General features: G+C 41.1%; 1 protein-coding gene across 1 annotated transcript in view; it reads right to left on the reverse strand.

Annotated features, from left to right (window-relative positions):
• galnt16 (UDP-N-acetyl-alpha-D-galactosamine:polypeptide N-acetylgalactosaminyltransferase 16) overlaps positions 1-15,394 on the reverse strand; it is a 34,185-nt gene extending 18,791 nt beyond the window's left edge. The window contains exons 1-6 of the mRNA XM_034859122.1: positions 15,384-15,394; positions 14,304-14,534; positions 11,722-11,820; positions 11,562-11,629; positions 6,835-6,900; positions 542-663 (exon numbers count right to left, since the gene is read on the reverse strand). Of these exons, the coding sequence (XP_034715013.1) occupies positions 542-663; positions 6,835-6,900; positions 11,562-11,629; positions 11,722-11,820; positions 14,304-14,534; positions 15,384-15,394 (597 nt within the window). The remainder of the gene's footprint in view (positions 1-541; positions 664-6,834; positions 6,901-11,561; positions 11,630-11,721; positions 11,821-14,303; positions 14,535-15,383) is intronic.
• Positions 15,395-22,085: the final 6,691 nt, after the last annotated feature.

The raw sequence follows: 22,085 nt of genomic DNA on the forward strand, positions 1-22,085 counted from the left end.
TATCTGTCCAATCTGAGGACTATGGTTACCTGGTCCTCAGGTCTCTGCAGGGTAAATCCAGACAGCTAGCTAGACCATGTGTCCAATCTGAGTTTTCTGTTGCAACGACTGAAACAACCTTTGAACGTACACACGTTCTACCAAAACAAGTTCCTCCTAGAGGCTATTTTGCGGAGGCGCCATGGCTCTGTCCGGCCCTTAGCCCCGCCCAAGATGATTGTGATTGGTTTAAAGAAATGCCAATAAACAAGAGCATGTTTTTCTCCCATCCTGGAATGCTGTGTAGACGAGCCAGACCTGATATATTATGACTTCAATCTGAACAAATTGAGTTTTTATTTAACAATATGCAATGCCAACATATTACATCACAGCCAATAAAAATCCCCCCTGAATAGGAGCAAAATCCCCTGAAGCGTTACATCACTGGGCCAGAAAAGGCAACCGTGTGTATGTGACTGCGTGTGTGCGTGCGTTGCACGTATTAAGTGTCTAATTGGAGAGTGTGAGTGAGGCAGGCTGTGAGCCTGTGGGTCTGTACCTCCTTGACTCTCTGGATCATCGGCTGCAGCCAATCAGCGTTGACCTCGCAGTGGCTGTCCAAGAAGGTCAAGATGGAGGCCGAGGCCGTGTTGGCGCCTCGCACACGTGATCGGATCAGACCTGAGGGAGAGCACAGGGAGGAAATGACACTGAGGTCCAACACGGGTCAAAGCTCCACAATCTGATGTTGGACTGGATGCTGCTTCACTGCAAGGAGGGATGTCAACATTTTAAAAGCATGATGTTGCAAATGAAACGCACATGAAGCACATTGGTGATCACTATTAAAAAGATGCCCTCTACTGATTTAACACGATCCATTTATTGTTGTAATTCACTCCTTTATACTTCCATCTTCCGTGGCTCTTGAGGGATAGTTTGGATTTTAAGTGGGTTTGTATGAGGTAGTTATCCATAGTCAGTGTTTTATTTGTCAGATGGCGCTCGGTGCAACTGCATTTAAAAACATCTCCCGTATATCAGTATAAGTGTGGGATATGTTCTGAATATTTCCCCATTTTTACCTTCCCGTCAGACAACCCTTTCCAACGGGGGATTGAACGTTATTGCTTTTATCTATGCTCTCTTCAACGCCACTAGACTCCTTTAATAAAAACCAGTCATTTTACCTTACTGTGCTCCACTGCCTCGATCTGCTCATTAGTTTGTGTTCTGCGTAACATTTTGTCAAAGGAGTCTGGTGGCTTTGAAGAGAGCATAGATAACGGCATGAGCGTCTGTAAAAATATTCTAAATATAGCGCACGCTTAAACTAATATAGATTTTTATTAGGTGGTTAAAATGCGGCCCCCATAAACAGCAGTACCTTGGGGCTGCCATGTATTGACTATGGATGACTCAGTCCCTTCAGGATGTTGAGATTGGGGCAATTCATGCAAATTCAACCAATCAGCGTGACTTTGGTGCAAATGGCAATTTTGACCAATTACCTGAGTTTCCCGCGACTTCAACCAACCCAGCAGTCCCAGACTTTGTATCAGCATGTGACTCTGAGAGCCAATGACCAAGCGGGAGTGAGAACGGGTTGACGTCACATGACGTGGCCAAATTCATTTCAGTGTTTCTGACGAGACGTGTGTGACTCGAACATCTCACATTTACCAACAAATGGTACAGCGAAATATCGTAACCTCAGTTGCATCAGTTTTTGGACATCGGTTTTTATAAACCATCCCTTGCAAGTCCCCCAATACTTACTGACAGGACTTCCTGTTAATGCAGCTCCCCTTCCCTGCCTCCCCTTGTCTCCTTCTCCTACAGTAGATTCATTGTTATGTCCTTTGGTTCTAATAATGCCTTGCCAAAGCAACAAGTCAGCAGGTGTGCTTCAACTATGGACTGCATGTATAGGTGGGGAAGGTAGAGTTGGGTTTTTCCCGATGGCTCCATTGCATAGTCTGCTATGTGTCTCTCTTCTACAAGGGATTCCTCCTTGTTTTAGTATTGGACATCGCTGCAAAACAGAAAGCTGTTGATCTTTGATTACAAACTCTAATTAAACTGCATTTAAAAGGTCACATGGTGTCCATTCTGCCTGCTATAGGAGAAAGAACAATGTCTTCTAGCGAACAGCAGAGTGCAGAGGTGCACCAATAGACTCCAATCAGTGTCAATCATCAGATTTATTAAAAACAACTCTTTAGGAGGGGATCATCTGCATTTCTGGGGTATTTATATTGAACTGTTAGGTTGAAAAGAGTTATTAATTGGATTAGTCTGGAGTAGACACCTGACTGTGTCCCGCTGGTTGAATGGCTTGTGAGAATAAAAACAGTGGTGATGTGAAGCCGAGAGTTCAGTCGGTTTTAAAAGACACCGAGCTGGGAACAGAACCGCGACAGGCAGCGGAGGAATCCTTCTTGTGTCAGATGGGGTCTCCGATCCCGGGCATTTGCATCTAACACCAGCAGTGTGGAGGAGCAGCTTCTCATCATCTGAAGACTTTTGTTCCAAATTCAAAGGTCATTTAAACAACACAAGCTTGTGAGATTGGTCGTAACGATAATTGTTTTTTAAGGGCAAAGCTAATAATAGCTTTCAAAAATAAAAGCTTTTTCCTCCTTCAGTAGTTTGCAGCATCAGCAGGGGCGAGAACAACTATTTATTTATATGTAGAAATATGAGTGGTAGGGAAGGAGTGATGATTTTCTACATCTTTTTTTAATCAAATTCCTCAGAAGATGCACTTTGTTGCTAAAATAACCTTAAAAAACAAGGGCGTAGTGGCATCAGTGGTAGAGCAGGCGGACATGCACGTAGAGGTTTATGCCTCGATTCAGAGGTCCAGGGTCCGAGTCCCACCTCTGACGTTACCTTCATTTCTTCCCCCTCTCTCTCTCTCTCCCTTCTCACCTAGCTGTCCTGTCCATTAAAGCCCCAAAAACTAGTCTTGAAAAAAGAAAACGAGCTCCTTCAGTACATAACTAACAGGATCTAAGAGACGCTGGTAGGAAAGAGCCCGGCTCAGTGCTGCTCACTCACGTTGGACGTAAAGCAGCACACACATTAAAGGCTTGATGAACAACCAGCACTACAGAAAAGAAGAGTTTCACAGTGTCTTTTCTCTCTTTTTTCTTCTTGCTTAAAGCAAGAGTCATCAGCTCCAGAAGGTTTCTAAGCAGACACTGTGGGGCCCGACAATAACCTGATACATACTCACTAAGACCATCATTATCTGATAATTTCACTTTCTTACTCAATTAATGTTGTTTTTTAATTATGAGTGTATTATATTATTTATGTGTGAGTGTGAACAGACTCCTAGGGGTGAAGATTAAAACATGTGAGTACAGGTGAAACACACTCAAAGAGCCTGGAGCCAGAATTGGAAAACTTTACTGGCTTTACTAAGAATTGATAAGTTTGCATTAATCTTTCCAACTTTCAGTAAACATGACCCCTTCTTGATCAGCCTGTGTTATTTATTTATTGTTTCTATCTACTAGTATTTCCATCTCAATCGTTTTAGGGATTACTTCCAAATAGGAAGAACCAAATGCTAGATATGTTAAACACCAGAACGCGTTTTTCCCTCTTAACAATTCCTTAATTCCTTATGAATTTTATGAATATTGCAACCTTCAATATTTTTTGTTATTGACAATAATTCTCATAAAAAGGCCGAAACCAACAATGTGTTTGTTTTCCTCTCAGTACTTTCTCACTCCCGTCTGTGGCTCTGAGCTCTAAACTAACTTTAAAAAACAAGAATAAATCATTTTATTATAAGAAAAGGCTCAGTAATATTCTAACACACCTGAACACTGTTGGGTTTAGAACATGTTCCTCAACCCCAGACTACTGTTAGCTAGAGATGTGGTTCTGTGGAGACTAATGACAGCAGCGGGATGGTTGATGTGGGATGGAGAGAAATGTGATGACAGTTCCCGTGTTCATTGTAATAAAGCGAAATGTCGCCCAGTGCACCGTAGGGCTCATTGATGCGGTTTAATAGGTCTGGACAATAAAAGGAGCTCCATGGCACAGAGGGATACATTATTTACTTTCACTACACAGAAAATACCTATTATTAAGCTCAAGTAAGGGTTGGTTGTGGTCTTTTCATTGGACTTTTTGGTAATAAGAAGAATACAGACCATCAGCAGACTGGCCCTTTAACTGGGAAAGGACATTCATTTGGACACCTCATTCATGTGCTCCCAAAATGGCCTCACTGAAAACATCCATCCTAATCCTGCATTCATTCTTTAGTACTTCGACAGTTGCTGTTAAATAGTAGTTTCAGTCGTTTCTCGAGCTAAAATGATCTCCAGCTTGTCCAATGAGAGCACATGCTGCCTCTCTGGGTTTTATAATATGTATTTAATAGAGTTATCTTTGGGTTTGGTCCTGTTGGTCACACAGAACATTTGAAGACTTGTCTTTGTGCTCTGGGACACTGGGATTGGTTTTATAGAGTGAACTACGGAAGTACACGGAATTCCAAAAAGAAAACCAATTAGCCAGCTTGTATTATCTTGTAATTATGAGGTACTATCTCATCATTTATGATTAAGGATAAGATCTTGTAATTATGAGAATTGTTAAGGTATGTCCTGGCTAACCTAGGCTACAGGATAAAACGGTGGGCAAGGGTGGCAATATCTCATTTCATCTGGTTTTACTTCCTTCTCGGTATGAAATATTAATGCTACTTAGTGATGGTATTATATTCCATTTACAAGATCCCTCCATTTTGAGTTAATTAAGTAATCGTCTTTCATCCAGTTCCTTGTTATTTGATTATTGCCAATCTAATTACCATTCTGGTTATTATTGTTCTGGTATTTTCCCCAGTATTAAGATTAGTGGGTCTCTATTTATAGAAATTTCAAATATTTTTGAAGCTTTTTTAACAGAATTTTCCCAGTAACCACTCACAATCTTTCATGAAAAAAATATATCACTGTGGATTGCCATGTATTCCTTTTTTATTTATATTTTAAATATTAATTTCTCTTGGTATGAGACACTGGGAAACATTAATGTTACTTAATGTGGATGGTGTTTCTAGTAATTATGAGATAAAAACTCTTTATAAGAGATAAGCTGTGTAACTTTTTTCTTTACTTTTGTGAATACATTGTGCTTCCGTACTAAACAATTAACAGACTACTTGCTAAAATCCAACAGATTAATCAATAACGAAGAAGATAATTCTTACTTGTAGCCAATGCTATTCTTCACCTTATGTGGGTGACAATAATATTAAATAGAAACAAAAAAAACATAGTTTTTAAACATAGGGAAAGGATCTAAAGATTGGCATGCATTGGACATTAGATAGTTATAGGCAGGCTCCTGTGGTTCTATGATGGGAACTATGGAATCCCTCATTGGTAGTCCATAGTTCCCATCATAGAAGCACAGAAGGCTGTGTGTTGGAACTGTTGGTACATTCACTGTGATGCTTCACTGCTCTATGATCTCAGGCAGCAACGTGACGCCCTTCCAGGAGAGAACGCCAACGGTGCCTGACGCTGTGAAACCATTAAGAGCTGCATGAAGTCAAACCAAGATAAAATCTTTTTATAGGAACCTTCTCAGGTTCTAGGTCGAGGATTTGACCTAGGTCAGGGATTAACTTCATTCTTTTCAGAAACGTGGGGCATGAAAGAAAGTTTTCTGTTTCCATTTAGTGGTTTTTAATATAGAAATCAAATTAAGAAAACTGTGTGGAGTTGATCCAATTTAATTTCTCATGACAGGTCTCTGCACCGGTCCAGGGAAGGGACAGGTGGATTATAGGACTCTGGGTCCCTCTTGTTGATCAGGGCTCTGATATTGAGGCTTACAGTCAGGTTACGTTACTGCTGTGATTAAATGATTAGACATTTGATTGATTTATTAAACAGATAAATTAAAATCTATTTTGAGTTTCAGGAGTGCCCTCCAGCTTCTCAAGCGTGATGATCGGCAGCTTTTCCCATTTCTTTTATTTTTTGATTGTATATTTAATATTGTGAGGTTTGGTCCAGACAGAAGGGGCTCTCAGAACTCATGGTGGGTATCTCCCATTCTCTCCCATGTTATTCTTGTATCAATCAACTGATAAAATGAAAAAAGAAAAAGTGACGGAGCAAATAAACTGAATGATTGTATTCTTTAGTAACTTCCCTGAAACTGTATTAACTTTGTCTACTTTTATTTTAAGTCATGTTATTTTACTTTACTTTATTGGATTATTGTAATAAATGGGAATGAGAAGCGTTTAATCCCCAGACTGACAGGATCAAATCTGGGTGGGGAAAGTGAAAGGGCAGTTGTCTTTTTTTAAGTATACAGCATAAGCTGTAACATGCTGTAACAATTATACCTTCATGTGGGATTGTTTACAGTTTTTTACAACTGCTTACACAGAAAATCTTCACATGTCACATGATTTTTGAAAACCTGTCACTCAAAGAGCAAAATCTCCAAAACCACACGCTATTTGTCAGCCTTTCACTCACTTATAACTTGCATAAAACACAGAAAAAGATTACTTTTCACATTAGGACCTTGTATGGAAATGTAGATATAATCCTATGAAACAACAATGTGTAGATATTATATCCAAAGATTTACTATTAGGAACTAAGTGTTTGCCATTTGAAGTAAATGCTTTAATATTCATTTAGAAGGAGATATGGGGCACTTTGTTAAAAAACAGAGGCATAGCTGGAAAACGTGTGTAAGCAGTACAGCACCTTTCTGCTGTACCATGTATTTCCATTAAGACCATTTGCCTCCCATCCACCCCCACCCCCCCCCCCCCACCCCCCCACTCACCCTCTCTCCTGGCATTCCTCAGGCAGCGCACTTTGGGGATCTGAGAGAGCAGCTGGCAGTCCTCTGCTGGAGGAGGAGAGCACAGGAGATGGGATGTCATGGTGGCGGCAGAACACACACTGAGAAACACACCCTTACTCTGTCAGTCACACACACACACCACACTGACACACATATGTGGATCAACTTAAACACACATAAACACAGTCGCACAAGGAGATTGTCACAGAGATACACCCTCTCAGTGAGAACCACTCACACCACAGTATAAGATTCCCTAACACCAGCACAGCATCCATTAGTGCTCCATCACAGTTCTGCAAACAACTGCAAACACAGAAACTGAAAAAGCAGATCAGAGGGACTGAGTGTTGAAACAAAAGAGCTGCATTTCCCCGGATAATTGCATCTAAATCTTTTTTCCATAAACAAATCCAGCAAAGCAGCTAGCTCATTCCCCTTTTCTACATGAGCAATCCCTGGCGCAGACCTGTTGTTGATGTGTACGGCTGAACCACACACACACACACACACACACTTGAGAGGATTAGCATTAGCAGCAGAGAGTGAGTGTGACCTTGCTGAGGGATTGTGGGTAGGTCCAGCGGACCCTCTCCCAGCAGCGATACAGCCATATGCTGACAGAAATAAGCATGACAAGTTGTAATCCTCCTTTATTACCAGGGGCCGTGTAGGAACCTGCTGCTTTGCATTTACGCTGTCATATCACAGGGGACGTGTGAGTGTGTGCAGGAGTGTATTAGTGCCTAGTAGTGTTCATAAAGAGTGGACAGCTTGTGTGTGTGTGTGTGTGTGTGTGTGTGTGTGTGTGTGTAGCACTCAGGGAAAGAGCAGAGAGTCCTAGATCTATCTAAAGCTGCGTGATGTCCTCTCATTACAACATAGCACATCATTTCTTGTACTAATTTACCAAAATCCAGTGTTTGTCTTGTCTCAATGCTAGTGGAGCCCCATGCTGTCACACTAAAGATCACTGTCCTAAACTGGGGACGGTGTCCTTAGGATGGGATTACCTTCCTGTTGACAACCCCCACCACCTCCTCCAGGCCAGGTCACATCTACTAACCAATCAGGTCGCACTCTCACGGCCTCAGCTGACTGCCTGTCGAAATTCAATTCTATTATGTCTGAATATACTTTTAAATACACTTCTCACTTTAAAAGGTAACGTAGATAACAAATAAATTACAAAATGTGTTGAGAAGATATGTTTTTTGTAAATTGGGTGAACTGACCCTTTTATTTTCTAACACTAAGACGTACTAATCAGACTTTTTTAGCTTGAGTGTCTGCAGTCGTTGTTCACACAAAAGTCCAAAGCCAAAAGTGAAAGTGGGGAACCCGTTTCTGACCTCTGTAGATCTGAACCACCCAGGTGACAAAGACCAGAACCCTTGTGTTAAAGTGTCTCACACGCTCTGACAGTGTTGCATCAAGACTGTAAGATCGAGATTTACTGTGTAGCCAAATTAAAATAAGACATTTGTTATGGCTCGATAGTGTGGTAATGCATCTTCATTTATATGTCCAGCCTATTATATCTCAAATGATTTCATCTATTATACCTTCATCAGGGTACTATCAGAGGTTGTTTCTGTGTCTTTGTTCACAAGCCATCCATTAGTCATGTGACTTAATCTCTATAACATACTGTGTGTTTGGCTTTAGTAGGGATTTGTCGACTATATAACTAATTGATGGACTGTAGAAACCAAGAAAATCACCTTTACAAAAGCAAAATAAGCCCAAATCCTTCTGGATATAAAGCCTGGTATGTTAGAACCGAGCTGACACCTCACTGTGTGTGAAGAAACAAGTTAGCATTGTGTATGATTTGAGGTTTTAGAGAACATCTTTAGCCTCCTGGCTTCAAACCGCAACATAAAAAGACGTTTTCTTTTGGTTTTCTGAGCAAGGATTACTGAGACTTCATATGAAACACAGCACTAGAAAGTGGCAAAGTGGCAGTGGAAGACCGCGTAGAAGAGAAAGCAGGAGGAACCAGAACAGGCGGCTTCTGTTCTTCAGTCAGACTGAGTCCAAACTAAAAGCCACCAGCTGGTTTTCACCTGACAACGTCAGGGCCCAGCATCTCAAACTCACAGGGAAGCTGTCCAAAGCATAATGGCTGACTACAAGGTCAATATTGTGTTTCACTAACGACAAAACAACACATTATCGGTGCATTTATATGGAACTAAGCTCTGGAGCTTTCCATCTTTACTCTCCTCCCTGACATTTTTTGACGGGTTAGATGGCGGCGAGCAGAAAAAACAACAATGACTTGTGCTTTTAAACAAACGTTTGACTCGGGTGCATTCACCAAAAGATCCTAGGTTGCATTACGGCGACAGTTATGCTTCAAACTCGCGATCTTCTGGTCTAAAGGCAGACGTGGATCTCAGTGAGCTCTCACCCAGGCGATGACTCCTCTAGCTGGTAGGGATGTATTTTACAACATGACTGGCCTAAACTGGAACTGCACTGGTTGTTAATCAGAATCAGATGTGTTAATGCACACACACATTCAAAATATGCAAGTTGTTCGTCCAAAGCACAATGCCTGCATAGAGACAGGATGTGTCCGATCATCTTGTAACATCAGCTGATGGAACTCAGAACCTCTGATCTCAGGGAGCTGTCGCCTGGGTGATGCCACAAATGGCGAATTCTGAGAATGCGTGCACTTGGTTAAGACAACATAGAGACGCCTGGAGTTACTTTCACAAAGATCAAGAAATGCCAAACCGATGTTTAAAGATGCTCAATGCTTTTGCATTGACTGCAATGCGTAGATGAGGACACAATAAAACATTTTTTAAATTTTTTGCAAACCTAATCAACAGTGATTTACGGATGATGAATTTCTTCCATGAACATCAAACATTTAAAGTGGATAAATTGCAGGATCTGTTAATACTATGGTACTATGATAATACTGTCTATGTAGATTAAGTTGCCCAAATTTGGTGTCAATTGAAACCAAACTGCGGGAGGTTTCAGAAGATGAGCAGTTTTTGCATAATGTAAAGTGATGGACCACTAGCTTAGAGGACAGTTTCTGTTCTAATTGGGTTACAAGTTGGCGCATGTAACCACTATGTAGCGTGTATTGTTGTAGCGCCACCATCAGGACAATTAGCACACAAATCCCACTGATTGGGTTTGGCATAGGACTGGACTTGTGTGCACAGTTTGGTGAGTTTCCGTGCAAGGGAACATGGATTTCTTATGAATAATACTAATAAATATAATAGCGTCCACGCAGCCTCGCTCCTTGACCCCTAATAATTAATGCTAAGATAATTCCTAATGGATTGATAATGTTGGCTCTAATGTCTTGGCACTAACCCGAACAGTGGTGGAGGAAGTCTTTAGATCCTTTGCTTAAGTAAAAGTACTAATATTACAATGTGAAAAATACTCTGTTCCAAGTAAAAGTCCTGCATTTAAAAAAATAAAGGTATGTAAATCACCAGGAAAATGTACTTAAAGTATTTAAAGTAAAAGAACTCAATGCGGAATAATCCTCCCATTTTAGAAACAATCCAAACGTGTTTAATGGTGTCATCACTTAAGCTGGAGGCCGATATATTGTTGGGTAGTTACATTTATAATAAAACACTGTATTTTATAAATTACCTGTGTTTGTGCCAAATTTTAGATGTCAAAGTAACTTGTAACCAAAGCTGTAGTGATAATGTAGTGGACTAAAAAGTAGAATATTTCTCTCTGAGATGTAGTGGAGCAGAAGTAGAGAGTGGCATGGAAAGAGAAGACTCAACTAAATGACCTCAAATGTGTACTTAAGTACAGTACTTATGTAAATGTACTTAATTACATTCCACCACTACAGTTCAACAGGGGTTCAGGTACACTGCAGTCTGATGTCTGGCCAGCTCTGACACCTCCGTGTGTCTCCATATGTGTGTGTGTGTGTGTGTGTGTGTGTGTGTGTGTGTGTGTGTGTGTGCACATAGAGCTTGTGTGTATGTGTCAGTGTCCACAGTGAATGTAGGTCACTGTGTTGTTCCCACATACATCAGATGCATATTGTGGTAATTACAGAAAGCGCTGTGGACTGCGTCGAAGCATGAGCTCATGGAAATCTTCTGCCTCATGCTGACAAAGGGGCAAATTACTCAAATGTGGTTATCCTCTAATTTCCCAGTCCCGATCAGCTACCTAACCAAACACACCCTGCACTTTGCAGGACGACTAATTCCCTTTTTACATCAAACTAATCAGGTTGTCATGGTGGGAGCAGCTCCATCATCCAAATCCCAATCAGGTTTATGCCAAGTAAGTACTCATAAAGACTTTGCCTTGGGGGTTGGTGTCTACATATGTAAATATATTAATGTGTGTGCCTACACACACATTAACCCTCATGTTGTCCTCGGGTCAAATTGAACCGTTTTCCTATATCAGTGTTCTTTTTAACTACCCCAAATAACACGATGGATTCCACACAACGCTCTTTGGCAACTCTCTTCTATTTTATCTATATAGCGCCATATCACACCAACAGGGATCTCATCAGGCTTTCCTTAAAGGAGCAGGTCTAGACCGGACTCTGGGATGTTATTTACAGAAAGCAAACAACTCCCATGAATGCAAGTCGAATAATCACTCGTGCTCAATGGCAGCTCCACCTTTTACCACAACTTTCACCAGAAATAAGAAAACACCAAGTTAAAACTCACGGTCAGAGCTGAAGTCATCTATCAAGATTATTTCTTGAATGAGAGATGTAGGACTTCGCATCAGGACACTGGGAGGGAGGAAAGGAGAGATGAAGGTCAGAAAACGTGAGTGAGCGTCGTTGTCTGGACTCATCGGGCCGTTTGAGTTCAACCTCGTTACCTTTTGATGGTGCGAAGGAGAGTGGAGCGCGCCTCGTTGTGGAAAGTGATGATGATGCTGGTGGAGGGAAGGTCCGTGTCATAGTTCAGAGACGCACACCTGCAGGGAGAGGAATTTATCACACGTTCATCACAGAGGGAGAGCACGTCGGCCTTCTTTCTCCTTAGGATTCACATGCATGCGTTACATTGGCACATCCGGCCCCTGAACACACACATACGGTGTCCTGTGGAGATGCCTCAGCATTTGTTGCTGTGGTGACATGGAAATATCTGGTTGCCAGGTAACAATTGTATACATTTCTGAACCTCTGCCACGTTTTTATGATGAGTCCATTTGCTTTATTTGTAGTCTATATTCTGCCGGATGTCACTCTTTTCACATGTCCCGTCCCCTTCCTCTGTCTTTGTGTTGGTGTTCTAACCTCTGGTGGATTTCAGAGGACTATGGTTACCTGGTCCTCAGATCTCTGCAGGGTAAATCCAGACAGCTAGCTAGACTATCTGTCCAATCTGAGGACTAGGGTTACCTGGTCCTCAGATCTCTGCAGGGTAAATCCAGACAGCTAGCTAGACTATCTGTCCAATCTGAGGACTATGGTTACCTGGTCCTCAGATCTCTGCAGGGTAAATCCAGACAGCTAGCTAGACTATCTGTCCAATCTGAGGACTATGGTTACCTGGTCCTCAGATCTCTGCAGGGTAAATCCAGACAGCTAGCTAGACTATCTGTCCAATCTGAGGACTATGGTTACCTGGTCCTCAGATCTCTGCAGGGTAAATCCAGACAGCTAGCTAGACTATCTGTCCAATCTGAGGACTATGGTTACCTGGTCCTCAGATCTCTGCAGGGTAAATCCAGACAGCTACCTAGACTATCTGTCCAATCAGAGTTTTCTGTTGGTGACTAAAACTACATTTGAACGTACACACGTTCCACCAAAACCAGTTCCTCCCCGAGACTGTTTAGCAGCTATTCAGCTAGGCACCGCCTACAAGGATTATGATTGGTTTAAAGAAATGTCAATAAACCAGAGCGTGTTTTCTCCCATAACGGATTGCTGTGTGGACTACCCAGGTCTGACAATGGGAGACTTCTTTATTTGTGATTGCATACTGGTATGTACTGATCAAGATATGATGCCATTTAACCCTCATGGTGTCCTCATGTTGTCTTCATGTTGTCCTCATGTTGTCTTCATGTTGTCCTCGGGTCAAACTGACCCGTTTTCCTATATCAATGTTCTTTTTAACTACCCAAAAAAACATGATTGATTCCACCCAACGCTCTTTGCCAAGTACACATCTCTCCTTTCATTAATTTTGGGGCGTCTTATTCAATTTTATAGCATTTGAATATAAATGGAAGTGTTTTTGTGAGTAAAAGTTGACATATTCCAGTCTGTGATTATCATCAACATCCATTCCTTTAATTTTAGTCTCAATAATTCCTAATTTCTGCTTTTCTAACTCTAACATTAGGTATAATTTCCTATAAATGAGGTTTATTGACCATAAATTCCCAAAATAATAAAAACTAAAGTTAATAAGTAGTGTTGAAAACGTCAAAAAATTTGAGAAACGTAAGAAAAAGTTAAAAACATTGATATAAAGCATCAACAAAAGTGTTGATATTCAATTTTGACGGGAAGGGTTAAGATTATATTCATTTTCAATTTATTTGTTTTATAGCGCTTAATATTCTGCTCTGCTTATGACTCATATTTGTTCTTGTTGTATTATTTCTCAGTGTTATGTTACATATTATACAACAGGCTGTTACTGTAACAGAGCATGCACACTCAGCCGTCCAACCGTCTCTGCTTGTATGAATACAGATTCAATAAAAGGTATTGATAGGTTGATTGGAGTTGTCAGCTCCTGTCCAAAGGAAGTCCAATGGGATGCTCTGTCTTCCAGTCTGATGGCCAAATATTCTGCTACAGGTACCGAGATCCAGCAGGAGAACAGCAGAATGGGTTTCCATGCTAGAGAGGACCCTAACCACCAGGACTTCATGCGTCTACACTGAAGAAGAGGTTGTGGACCGCTTGAAATTACACAATAACACAAACTAATACCACACTCCCTTGTAGTAGTGCATATAATAAAATGTAACTTACAGTAAATGTATAGCAAGCAATTATAGGCATTCTATATGAAACACCATTTTCAGAAAGTGTCTTTTTGGTTGATTTGTTTTAGGTTTTTTTTGTTAAAAAAATACTAGGCCAACCTAATAAATAAAAAAAATTTTTTTTAAATTGATTTGGAAGGTTCATCCTTGATCTTGAAACAGAATCTTGACCTAAACAAAGAAATGAACGCGAGGTCCAGCTTACTCTGAGGAACTCCATCCCTGATTTCATACAGTGTAATATCTAATATTTAACCATTTCATTCATTACTGTGCAATATTTATTCATTTATTATTTAGTACTTAACCATTTCATTTCATTGCAGTGCAATATTTATTTATTTTTTAATAATACTTAACTACTTTTCACATAATGTGTATAAAAAGCTATTTTATATATGTATATATTGCTGCTCTTAAGACTCAGGACTGTGGACCCGGCTCACCTGTAGTGCCGGGTGTCCCTGATGGCTCGCTCGCTGCCCAGCCGGTCGCTCTCCTGCAGGTTGAAGGCGTGGTCTCTGTACGGGTCGTCCCCCGGCTTCAGCTGCTTCCCCGCCAGGTAGGCCTTCTCGTCGAAGGCGCCCAGCAGCTGGCCCGGCTGCTCCGCGCGGGGGGGCTGGCTCACCTGCACAGGACACAACCAACTGGGTTGACATTTGAATCGCAACTGTGATCTGGGCTCCAAAAAGAAAATTAAGAATGCAGTGGGATTTAATTCCAGACACACAAATCCACTTCCTGTCGCTTGTGTCAACACCAACACACACCGACACACACACAGGAGCAAACAGCAGCACAGATTGGTTTTGGTGTCAACACTCCCCTGGTTCACTGTCACCAAACTGTTACTGTGGAATGGGCATGTCACATGCAACATGTTCATAAAGGAACGTTGGGTTTGTAGTTTTTAACGCTCTGTTATGGTTTTTGTCTTATTTTATTGTGTAGTCTGTTGTCCTGTGTTTGTTTCTTAGCCTGGATCTGTCATGTCTTGCGTTTGTTGCATGGTATTGTTGCTCTTGTCTTGTGTATGTTCTATTTCCTGTTTTATTTTGAAGTCTGGTCTCTTCCCAGCCCTCTTGTCACCTTCCTCTTGGGACCTCGTGACCCTCTGGATGTTGTCTTGGTGCTTTCCTTGTCCTGTGTCAGTCCCTTGTAGGGTCAGGTCTCCCCGTGGCAGTTTGTGTCTGGTTCCTTGCTGACTGGTTTTTGGTCTTATTTCTGGTTTGTGCGGCTCGTTTTTTGGTCCCTGGTTTTAGTTTTTTTGCCTGTCCATCTCAGTACTTCCTTTTTCTTTCATTAAACTCTCGAGCCGGACGTTTTGCCTCCTCTCTGCATTCAGCTCCACCATTACACGCATCTCACGACACCGTCTATCTATACATTCAGAAAAAGACCGCATTTAATATTCTAAATTTCACAGTTAATACTAAATACATTTCAACGTCCAACTAAACCTTTACCAGAGGCAGAAACACAGCGTGATGCTAAAGGTTTCCCAGGGGAACTGTTGTGCTCTGTACCTTTTGTCCATGTTGGCATAACAATTTAAGACAAGACAAGACAAGACAAGACAAGACAAGATAAGATAAGATAAGATAAGATAAGAAAACCTTTGTTCGTCCCACCGTGGGGACATTGCGGTTTCAACAGCAAAGACCAGAGCAGAGATGGATAAGTGAACAAGTAGAATGAACAAGTTTCCAACTAAGAAGTACCGTTCTTACAGTAAAGGTAACTTGGCATAAATAAATACTGGTAGTATCAAAGTATTGTAGAAGGGCAATTATTATTATTATATAATGATTGCACATAAATTAGTAAAATTTCACTTATGGCTTATACTTTATATTTTATTAGCACTGCATCTAATGATTATTTTGATCATTGATTAATCTCTTATGATTGATTAATCTTGTGAAAAGTTTCAATTCTCAAGAGCCTTGCGCATGCTTGTTTTGTTTGACTAACAATCCAAAACCGGTAGATATTACAGCGGAGTTTAATATTTTTATTATATTTAATATTTAATATATAAAACTTTCAGTTTTGTTTTGTTTTTTGCCAAACTGCTACAGCTGTAAGAAGTAATTTAAGGGAAAAGTACTAAAAAGTAACTATTTTAACAATTGATGCATCTTGAAGTAATTTTGCAACATTCCCTGCTTTCATCTTCTCTAATATAATCTGTTATTATATTTATATCAGTGTAAATTGAATATTTGGGGATTTTGGGTTGGACAGGCAAGATGTCAGCTTCGACACAGGTGATGGGCATTGCCCATACTTTCTGGCGTTTTATAAACTAAACTATAGAATAATCCACAATTAAAATACTAAGTTGTTAGTTGCAGCCAACAAACCGACAACACAACTGCTGTCAAAGTCCAAAAGGAGCTTTCACGCATCACAAAGACATTCAAATTCTATCTTTACGAGACACAAGAAGCTTTACAATTTTAGAAGCTGGAATCATTGGTATTTGTTTTCTTGCTAAATGACTCAAACGATGAACAGATTATCAAAATTGTTGATAATATTCCAGTTGATTAATGGTAAATAGACTTACAAAGTACTTTTCTGCCTATGGAAACAAAGCGCCTTTACAGTTCGACACACACATACAATGCCAAGGTGCTGTTCTGGCTATTCAGGTTCAATATCTTACTCAAAGACACCACGTGGACACCACGTGGACACCACGTGGACACCTCGTGGACACCACGTGGACACCACGTGGACACCATGTGGACAAGAGGAGCTGGGAATGGAAAAACCAAGCCTGAGATGATGAGGAACTCTCTCTTCCTCCTGAGCGTCAGCAGCACAGATTAACCAATAAAGTGTCTGACGACTCCTCTGCTCCCCAATCCGTCTGCAACACTGCTCATCTGAGATTGAAGCCGTGTTCTTCTATCGCCCTCCCGTTTCAGCCAGTCTGGAGATTCAATGATTCACATGGAAACGCTACTCTCTCATTCAGGTCACCGCCCAGAAAACAGGACGGCCACTCATCAAATCAGGATAATATATAACATCCACAGTAATTAATGGGTTCCCCCCCCCAGGGTAAAAACAGAAAACTAGATGAGAGTGGCTGTCATCAAACAGAAGCAAGAGGAAGATAGGCCGGTGGGGGGTGTGAGGAGAAAGGAGAGACTGAAATAAAGGATGCAGCGTTGTGTTGGACGGCGTTATTACAGTAAAGGTCGGTGTAGCTGCAGGATTTATAAAAAGCCCCAGACCAGATTCAGGTGAGAGTGACCTCATTTTGAGTCCCCCTCGGGGGAGCAGGGGAACGTGTCAAGGTTTCACACACAGCCATGTCTCCAGCGCACCGCTGCAGGAAGTAGATTCATGTCCAGATCAGTGTGTACCTCCAAAAGGCAAAAACTGTTCCTCTGTAAAACGTTACAAAAATATGTTAAAAGACATGGGAGCTGCTGTAGGCAACTGCTTTTCCCAATGTATTGTGTGTGTGTGTATATATACACAGTACATATATATTATGTAAGGTATTAACGAGCTAGCTTTAACAATAGCCTGGCAACAGCCAATGCAACATTCTCTTAAAGTGACAGGCACACAAAGCTTTCTTTTAAAGATACCCCTGTATTTTTACCCATTCTTTACAAATAACTAAACCACATGATCTTTTCCTAGCTGCTCTGAAATCAGATTTATCAACGTGATTAAGCCATCTGTAAACTCTACTGTAACAGTAACAGCTGATGCCAGCGCTGTGTGGGAGAACCCATCTAATTATTGGAGCTCTGTAAATAGCAGTCCCATATTTAGCACACTGGCGAGGGAAGTCTCTGTCTTTCACTCTCACATTATACCAGGAAGCTATTTATTAAAATATCCCAAGCAGCAGATGCCAGCCCATTCCCACATCCATGGAAGACAGGAAGTAGAAAGACTAAATATGTCTATATTTATGTTGTTCTTGCCATGTTGTGTTGGATTTCTCTATGTTTTGGTTATTACCTGAAATTCTTATTGTATTTTATAATAAGCCTTCTGTATTCTATGTGCACCTGTGAAGCACCTTGCTTTTGATTTTGAAAGGTGATAAATAATTAAAGTATTATATATAAGATGTACTCCCTTGCAGCCTAACTGGTTTAGCAGCAGCATTATAAAGCTCTTTTTAATCTTGTGTACTATGCATATTAAGTTTGTTAAAAATAATTACACTTTTTCACTTTTTAAAAAAACTTTATCTAGTTTTATTTAAAAGAAAAATAGAATGAGCTACAGCTTCCGTCTCTGTCTGTTGATTGCGTGGGTTTTGAAAACAGTCTCACATGCATTTATATACTCATATGTTTTATCACTTTTTTATTCACTTTGGTGGTGCAGAGGCAGAAGGTATCTGTGTAGTACTTAGGTCTGTTTGCAATACACATGTACACACACACACACACACAGTGTGTTGTGTATCTGTTTCAGTTATCCCCCTTTTGAATGTCATTGATGTACAGAAAAACATTTTAACAAAAATCTGTCTTTTTTGTCCCAATAAATTAAACATAACAGGCAAAAACACCACTAATTAAACTTATTATATTATAGGACCATTATCAACTATTAGAACCATAACTTACATGTCACACACATAAAAAGGCACTCAAATGTATAAAACTAAAAAAAGACAACAAGCAGACTATACCTATGATTTCTTTTAGAGCTATTTTTAACACCATTATCATTATATATCAATCAAAACCTGTTTATTAGCATTCTCCAAATCCCCCTGGGCAGGACACTAGCAGGACTAAAAGCTTCTACACCATGTCTCCAATTCATCTTCTCTACCTGCAACAAGGAGCGTCCAGCTACAAACTAGAAATCCTTTTAAATAAAGTTCCTCTCATCCATCTTCACGTTCTAACTACGAGTGAACACCAGCCATAGAACATGGCCCAGAGCACATGCATCTCAACTAAATGTTAACTGCTACGAAGATGTTACTCCCTGGATATTAAGATAAAACTAACAGAAGGCCCTTTTAATGTCTACTTCCATTCCACTAAACTTCAAGATAACTAACCCGACAGCATTTACAACTCATCTTCTCCTTGACACATTTAATTGCATTCATTGTGATAAGAAGCTTTTATAAAAACCAAGCCCCCCCGCCCGCTGCATTGGCCGACAGGATTGAAACAGCAGCAGTTAATAGGACAATTGTGCAGCTTGTATGTACCTTCATTATAATACTCATTTTGCCACTGATAGGCTCAGCTTCTAATCCTATATTTGGAAAAAACACTTCAAAGTACATCCTGCTTTTGTAATAACTGCAGGACTCACTTGAAAAAGTGACAAACGTTGAATAAATTGGACCAAAACGTCAGAAAAAGTTAAGAACATCCCAATTCATCAATGTCGTTGGGAAAACAACACAAGGGTTAATGTGATTAGAATCTGACATGAATCAAAGGAGATGCTGTGTTGCCATGGCTGCAGGTTAACAGCAACACAAAGGCTTGGATGTATTACTGTAATGGAAAATATAGCTCGTCCAGACAAGGCTGGCAATGGCACATTTAACCCAACTCTCTTGTGAATGGAAAACGTGTGAGCAGTGAAACCAGGAACCCAGCCGGACCTAAAGACCTGCACCCTTCTGAAAACTCCAGTCCAGTATAGAGAAGAAGAAAACACCGCCATGTTACAGGGAGGTGTGTCTGTCCTGGAAACAACAGCTGATCAGCTGGATGTGGATCAGCGGTCAGATGTTTACAACATGTCCACAGCTGATGTTGGGAGCCATGGCAACAAATGTGCTGATTACTACCGACTGATTACTTCAACTGTCAACACACTGTTACCGTGGAAAAGAGAGAGGGAAATTAGACCACTCGACGCAGGAAATGAGAACAAAAGAACGAAAGAAAGTGGAGCCGGTGCAAACAGATTCCACAGATGATGTCATTAGAGAATAAAACGCTGCTAATGAACGGGCTTATGGGGAAAGAACGAGGGAGAGAAAGAGGGAAGAGAGGAACGGAGAGAATAGGGGGAGGAAGGGGAAGGACATACTGAAAGGTAAGTTATAAATGAAAAAAGAAACAGGAAGAGAGAAGGGCAGGATAAACTAATAAAAGGAAGAAAGGAAGCAATTTATGAAAGAAAGAAAAGGAAATAATGTAGAAAGGGATGAAGGAGGTAAGAAAGAAAAATAAGAGAGGACAAAAGGGAAAGACAATGAGAAAAGGTTGAAAATGAGAAAACAGAGAAGGGTGGATAAAGGGGGAAAAATAAATAAAAGGGTAAAACAAATAGAAATAGAGGGAAGGACAAAATGACAATAAAGACCAAAAGGAAGGAGGTAGAGAATAAAAGGAATGGAAATGCAGAGGGAAAGAAAAGGATGAAAGAAAGACAGAGAGATGCAAAGATGAAAGAAGAAAGACAGGACAGAAAACAAACAAAGAACGGAAGGATTAGAAAACTAAGGAATAGAGAAGGGTAGACGAATAGAAAAAGAAAGAAAAGGGCAAAATAAAGGGAACAGGGAAGGACAGAGGGATAAAAGGACATAAAAGAGGGAAGGAAGGGAGATGGGAGAACAGAAGGACGAGAGGAAGAAACCAAGATGAGGATGTGCAGAAGGAAAAAGGAAATAAAAAGGAAAGATGGTCATAAAGTAGGAAAACAAGGTAGGAAAGATGCAGATAGATAGATAGATAGATAGATAGATAGATAGATAGATAGATAGATAGATAGATAGATAGATAGATAGGGGACTGTCCTCTCTCCCTTCCTCTTCACCATCTACACCACAGACTTCAACTACCACACAGAGTCCTGCCACCTTCAGAAGTTTTCTGAGGACTCTGCTGTGGTTGGATGTACCAGCGAGGGGGACGAGGCGGAGGACAGAGCTGTGGTGGGGGGGGGAAGCTGAGGACAGAGCTGTGGTCGGGGACTTTGTCACATGGAGTGAGCTGAACCATCTACAGCTCAACGTGACCAAGACCAAGGAGCTGGTGGTGGATCTAAGGAGAGCCAAGGCAGCAGTGAGCCCTGTTTCCATCCAGGGGGTCAGGGTGGACATGGTGGAGGACTACAAATACCTGGGAGTGCACTTGGACAATAAACTGGACTGGGCCAAGAACACTCAAGCCCTCTACAGGAAGGGCCAAAGCCGTCTCTATTTTCTGAGGAGGCTGAGGGCCTTCAACATCTGCAGGACAATGCTGAAGATGTTTTATGAGTCTGTGGTGGTCAGTGCTATGCTCCTTGCTGTTGCATGCTGGGGCAGCAGGCTGAGGGTAGCGGACGCCAACAGACTCAACAAACTGATTCGCAAGGCCAGTGACGTTGTGGGGGGGGGATCTGGACTCTCTGTTGGTGGTGTCAGAGAGGAGGATGCTGTCCAAACTACATGCCATCTTGGACAATGTCTTGCACCCACTCCATGGCTTGCTGCTCATTCACAGGAGCACTTTCAGTGACAGACTCATTCTCCCAAAATGCACCAGAGGAAGCCACAGGAAGTCATTCCTGCCTGTGGCCATCAAACTTTATAACTGCTCCCTCTACACAGACACTTAGAGAGGTTGAAACTGGACAATATTATCTGTTTTGTGCAATAACACTGGCTTGTAATGTGGGCAATACTCAACTGCTACTATTATTATGATTATTACTTTTCACCATTGCAACACCTTAATTATGTTATTTATGTAAATACTGTATCATAATATACCTTTAAATGTAAATATCCACACTCCTTAGATTTATTTATTTATTTATTTATATTTCTTATATTTCTAATATCTGAGCAACTATAACACAGAGTTTCCCTTCGGGGATCAATAAAGTATTTCTGATTCTGATTCTGATATAGATAGATGATACTAAAGAAAGAAAGAAAGAAAGAAATCCCCCTGGGTGAAGGCCCTTACTGTGTTGGACTGCGGACTGTGTTGTGGCTGTGTGGTGATTGTGTGGTGAGTGTGTGGTGGCTGTGTGGTGACTGTGTGGTGGCTGTGTGGTGAGTGTGTGGTGACTGTGTGGTGAGTGTGTGGTGACTGTGTGGTGACTGTGTGGTGAGTGTGTGGTGGCTGTGTGGTGATTGTGTGGTGACTGTGTGGTGACTGTGTGGTGAGTGTGTGGTGGCTGTGTGGTGACTGTGTGGTGACTGTGTGGTGACTGTGTGGTGACTGTGTGGTGGCTGTGTGGTGACTGTGTGTTGATTGTGTGGTGGA

The sequence above is a fragment of the Etheostoma cragini genome, chromosome 20 (genome assembly GCF_013103735.1).
Source record: "Etheostoma cragini isolate CJK2018 chromosome 20, CSU_Ecrag_1.0, whole genome shotgun sequence".
Lineage (NCBI taxonomy): Eukaryota > Metazoa > Chordata > Actinopteri > Perciformes > Percidae > Etheostoma > Etheostoma cragini.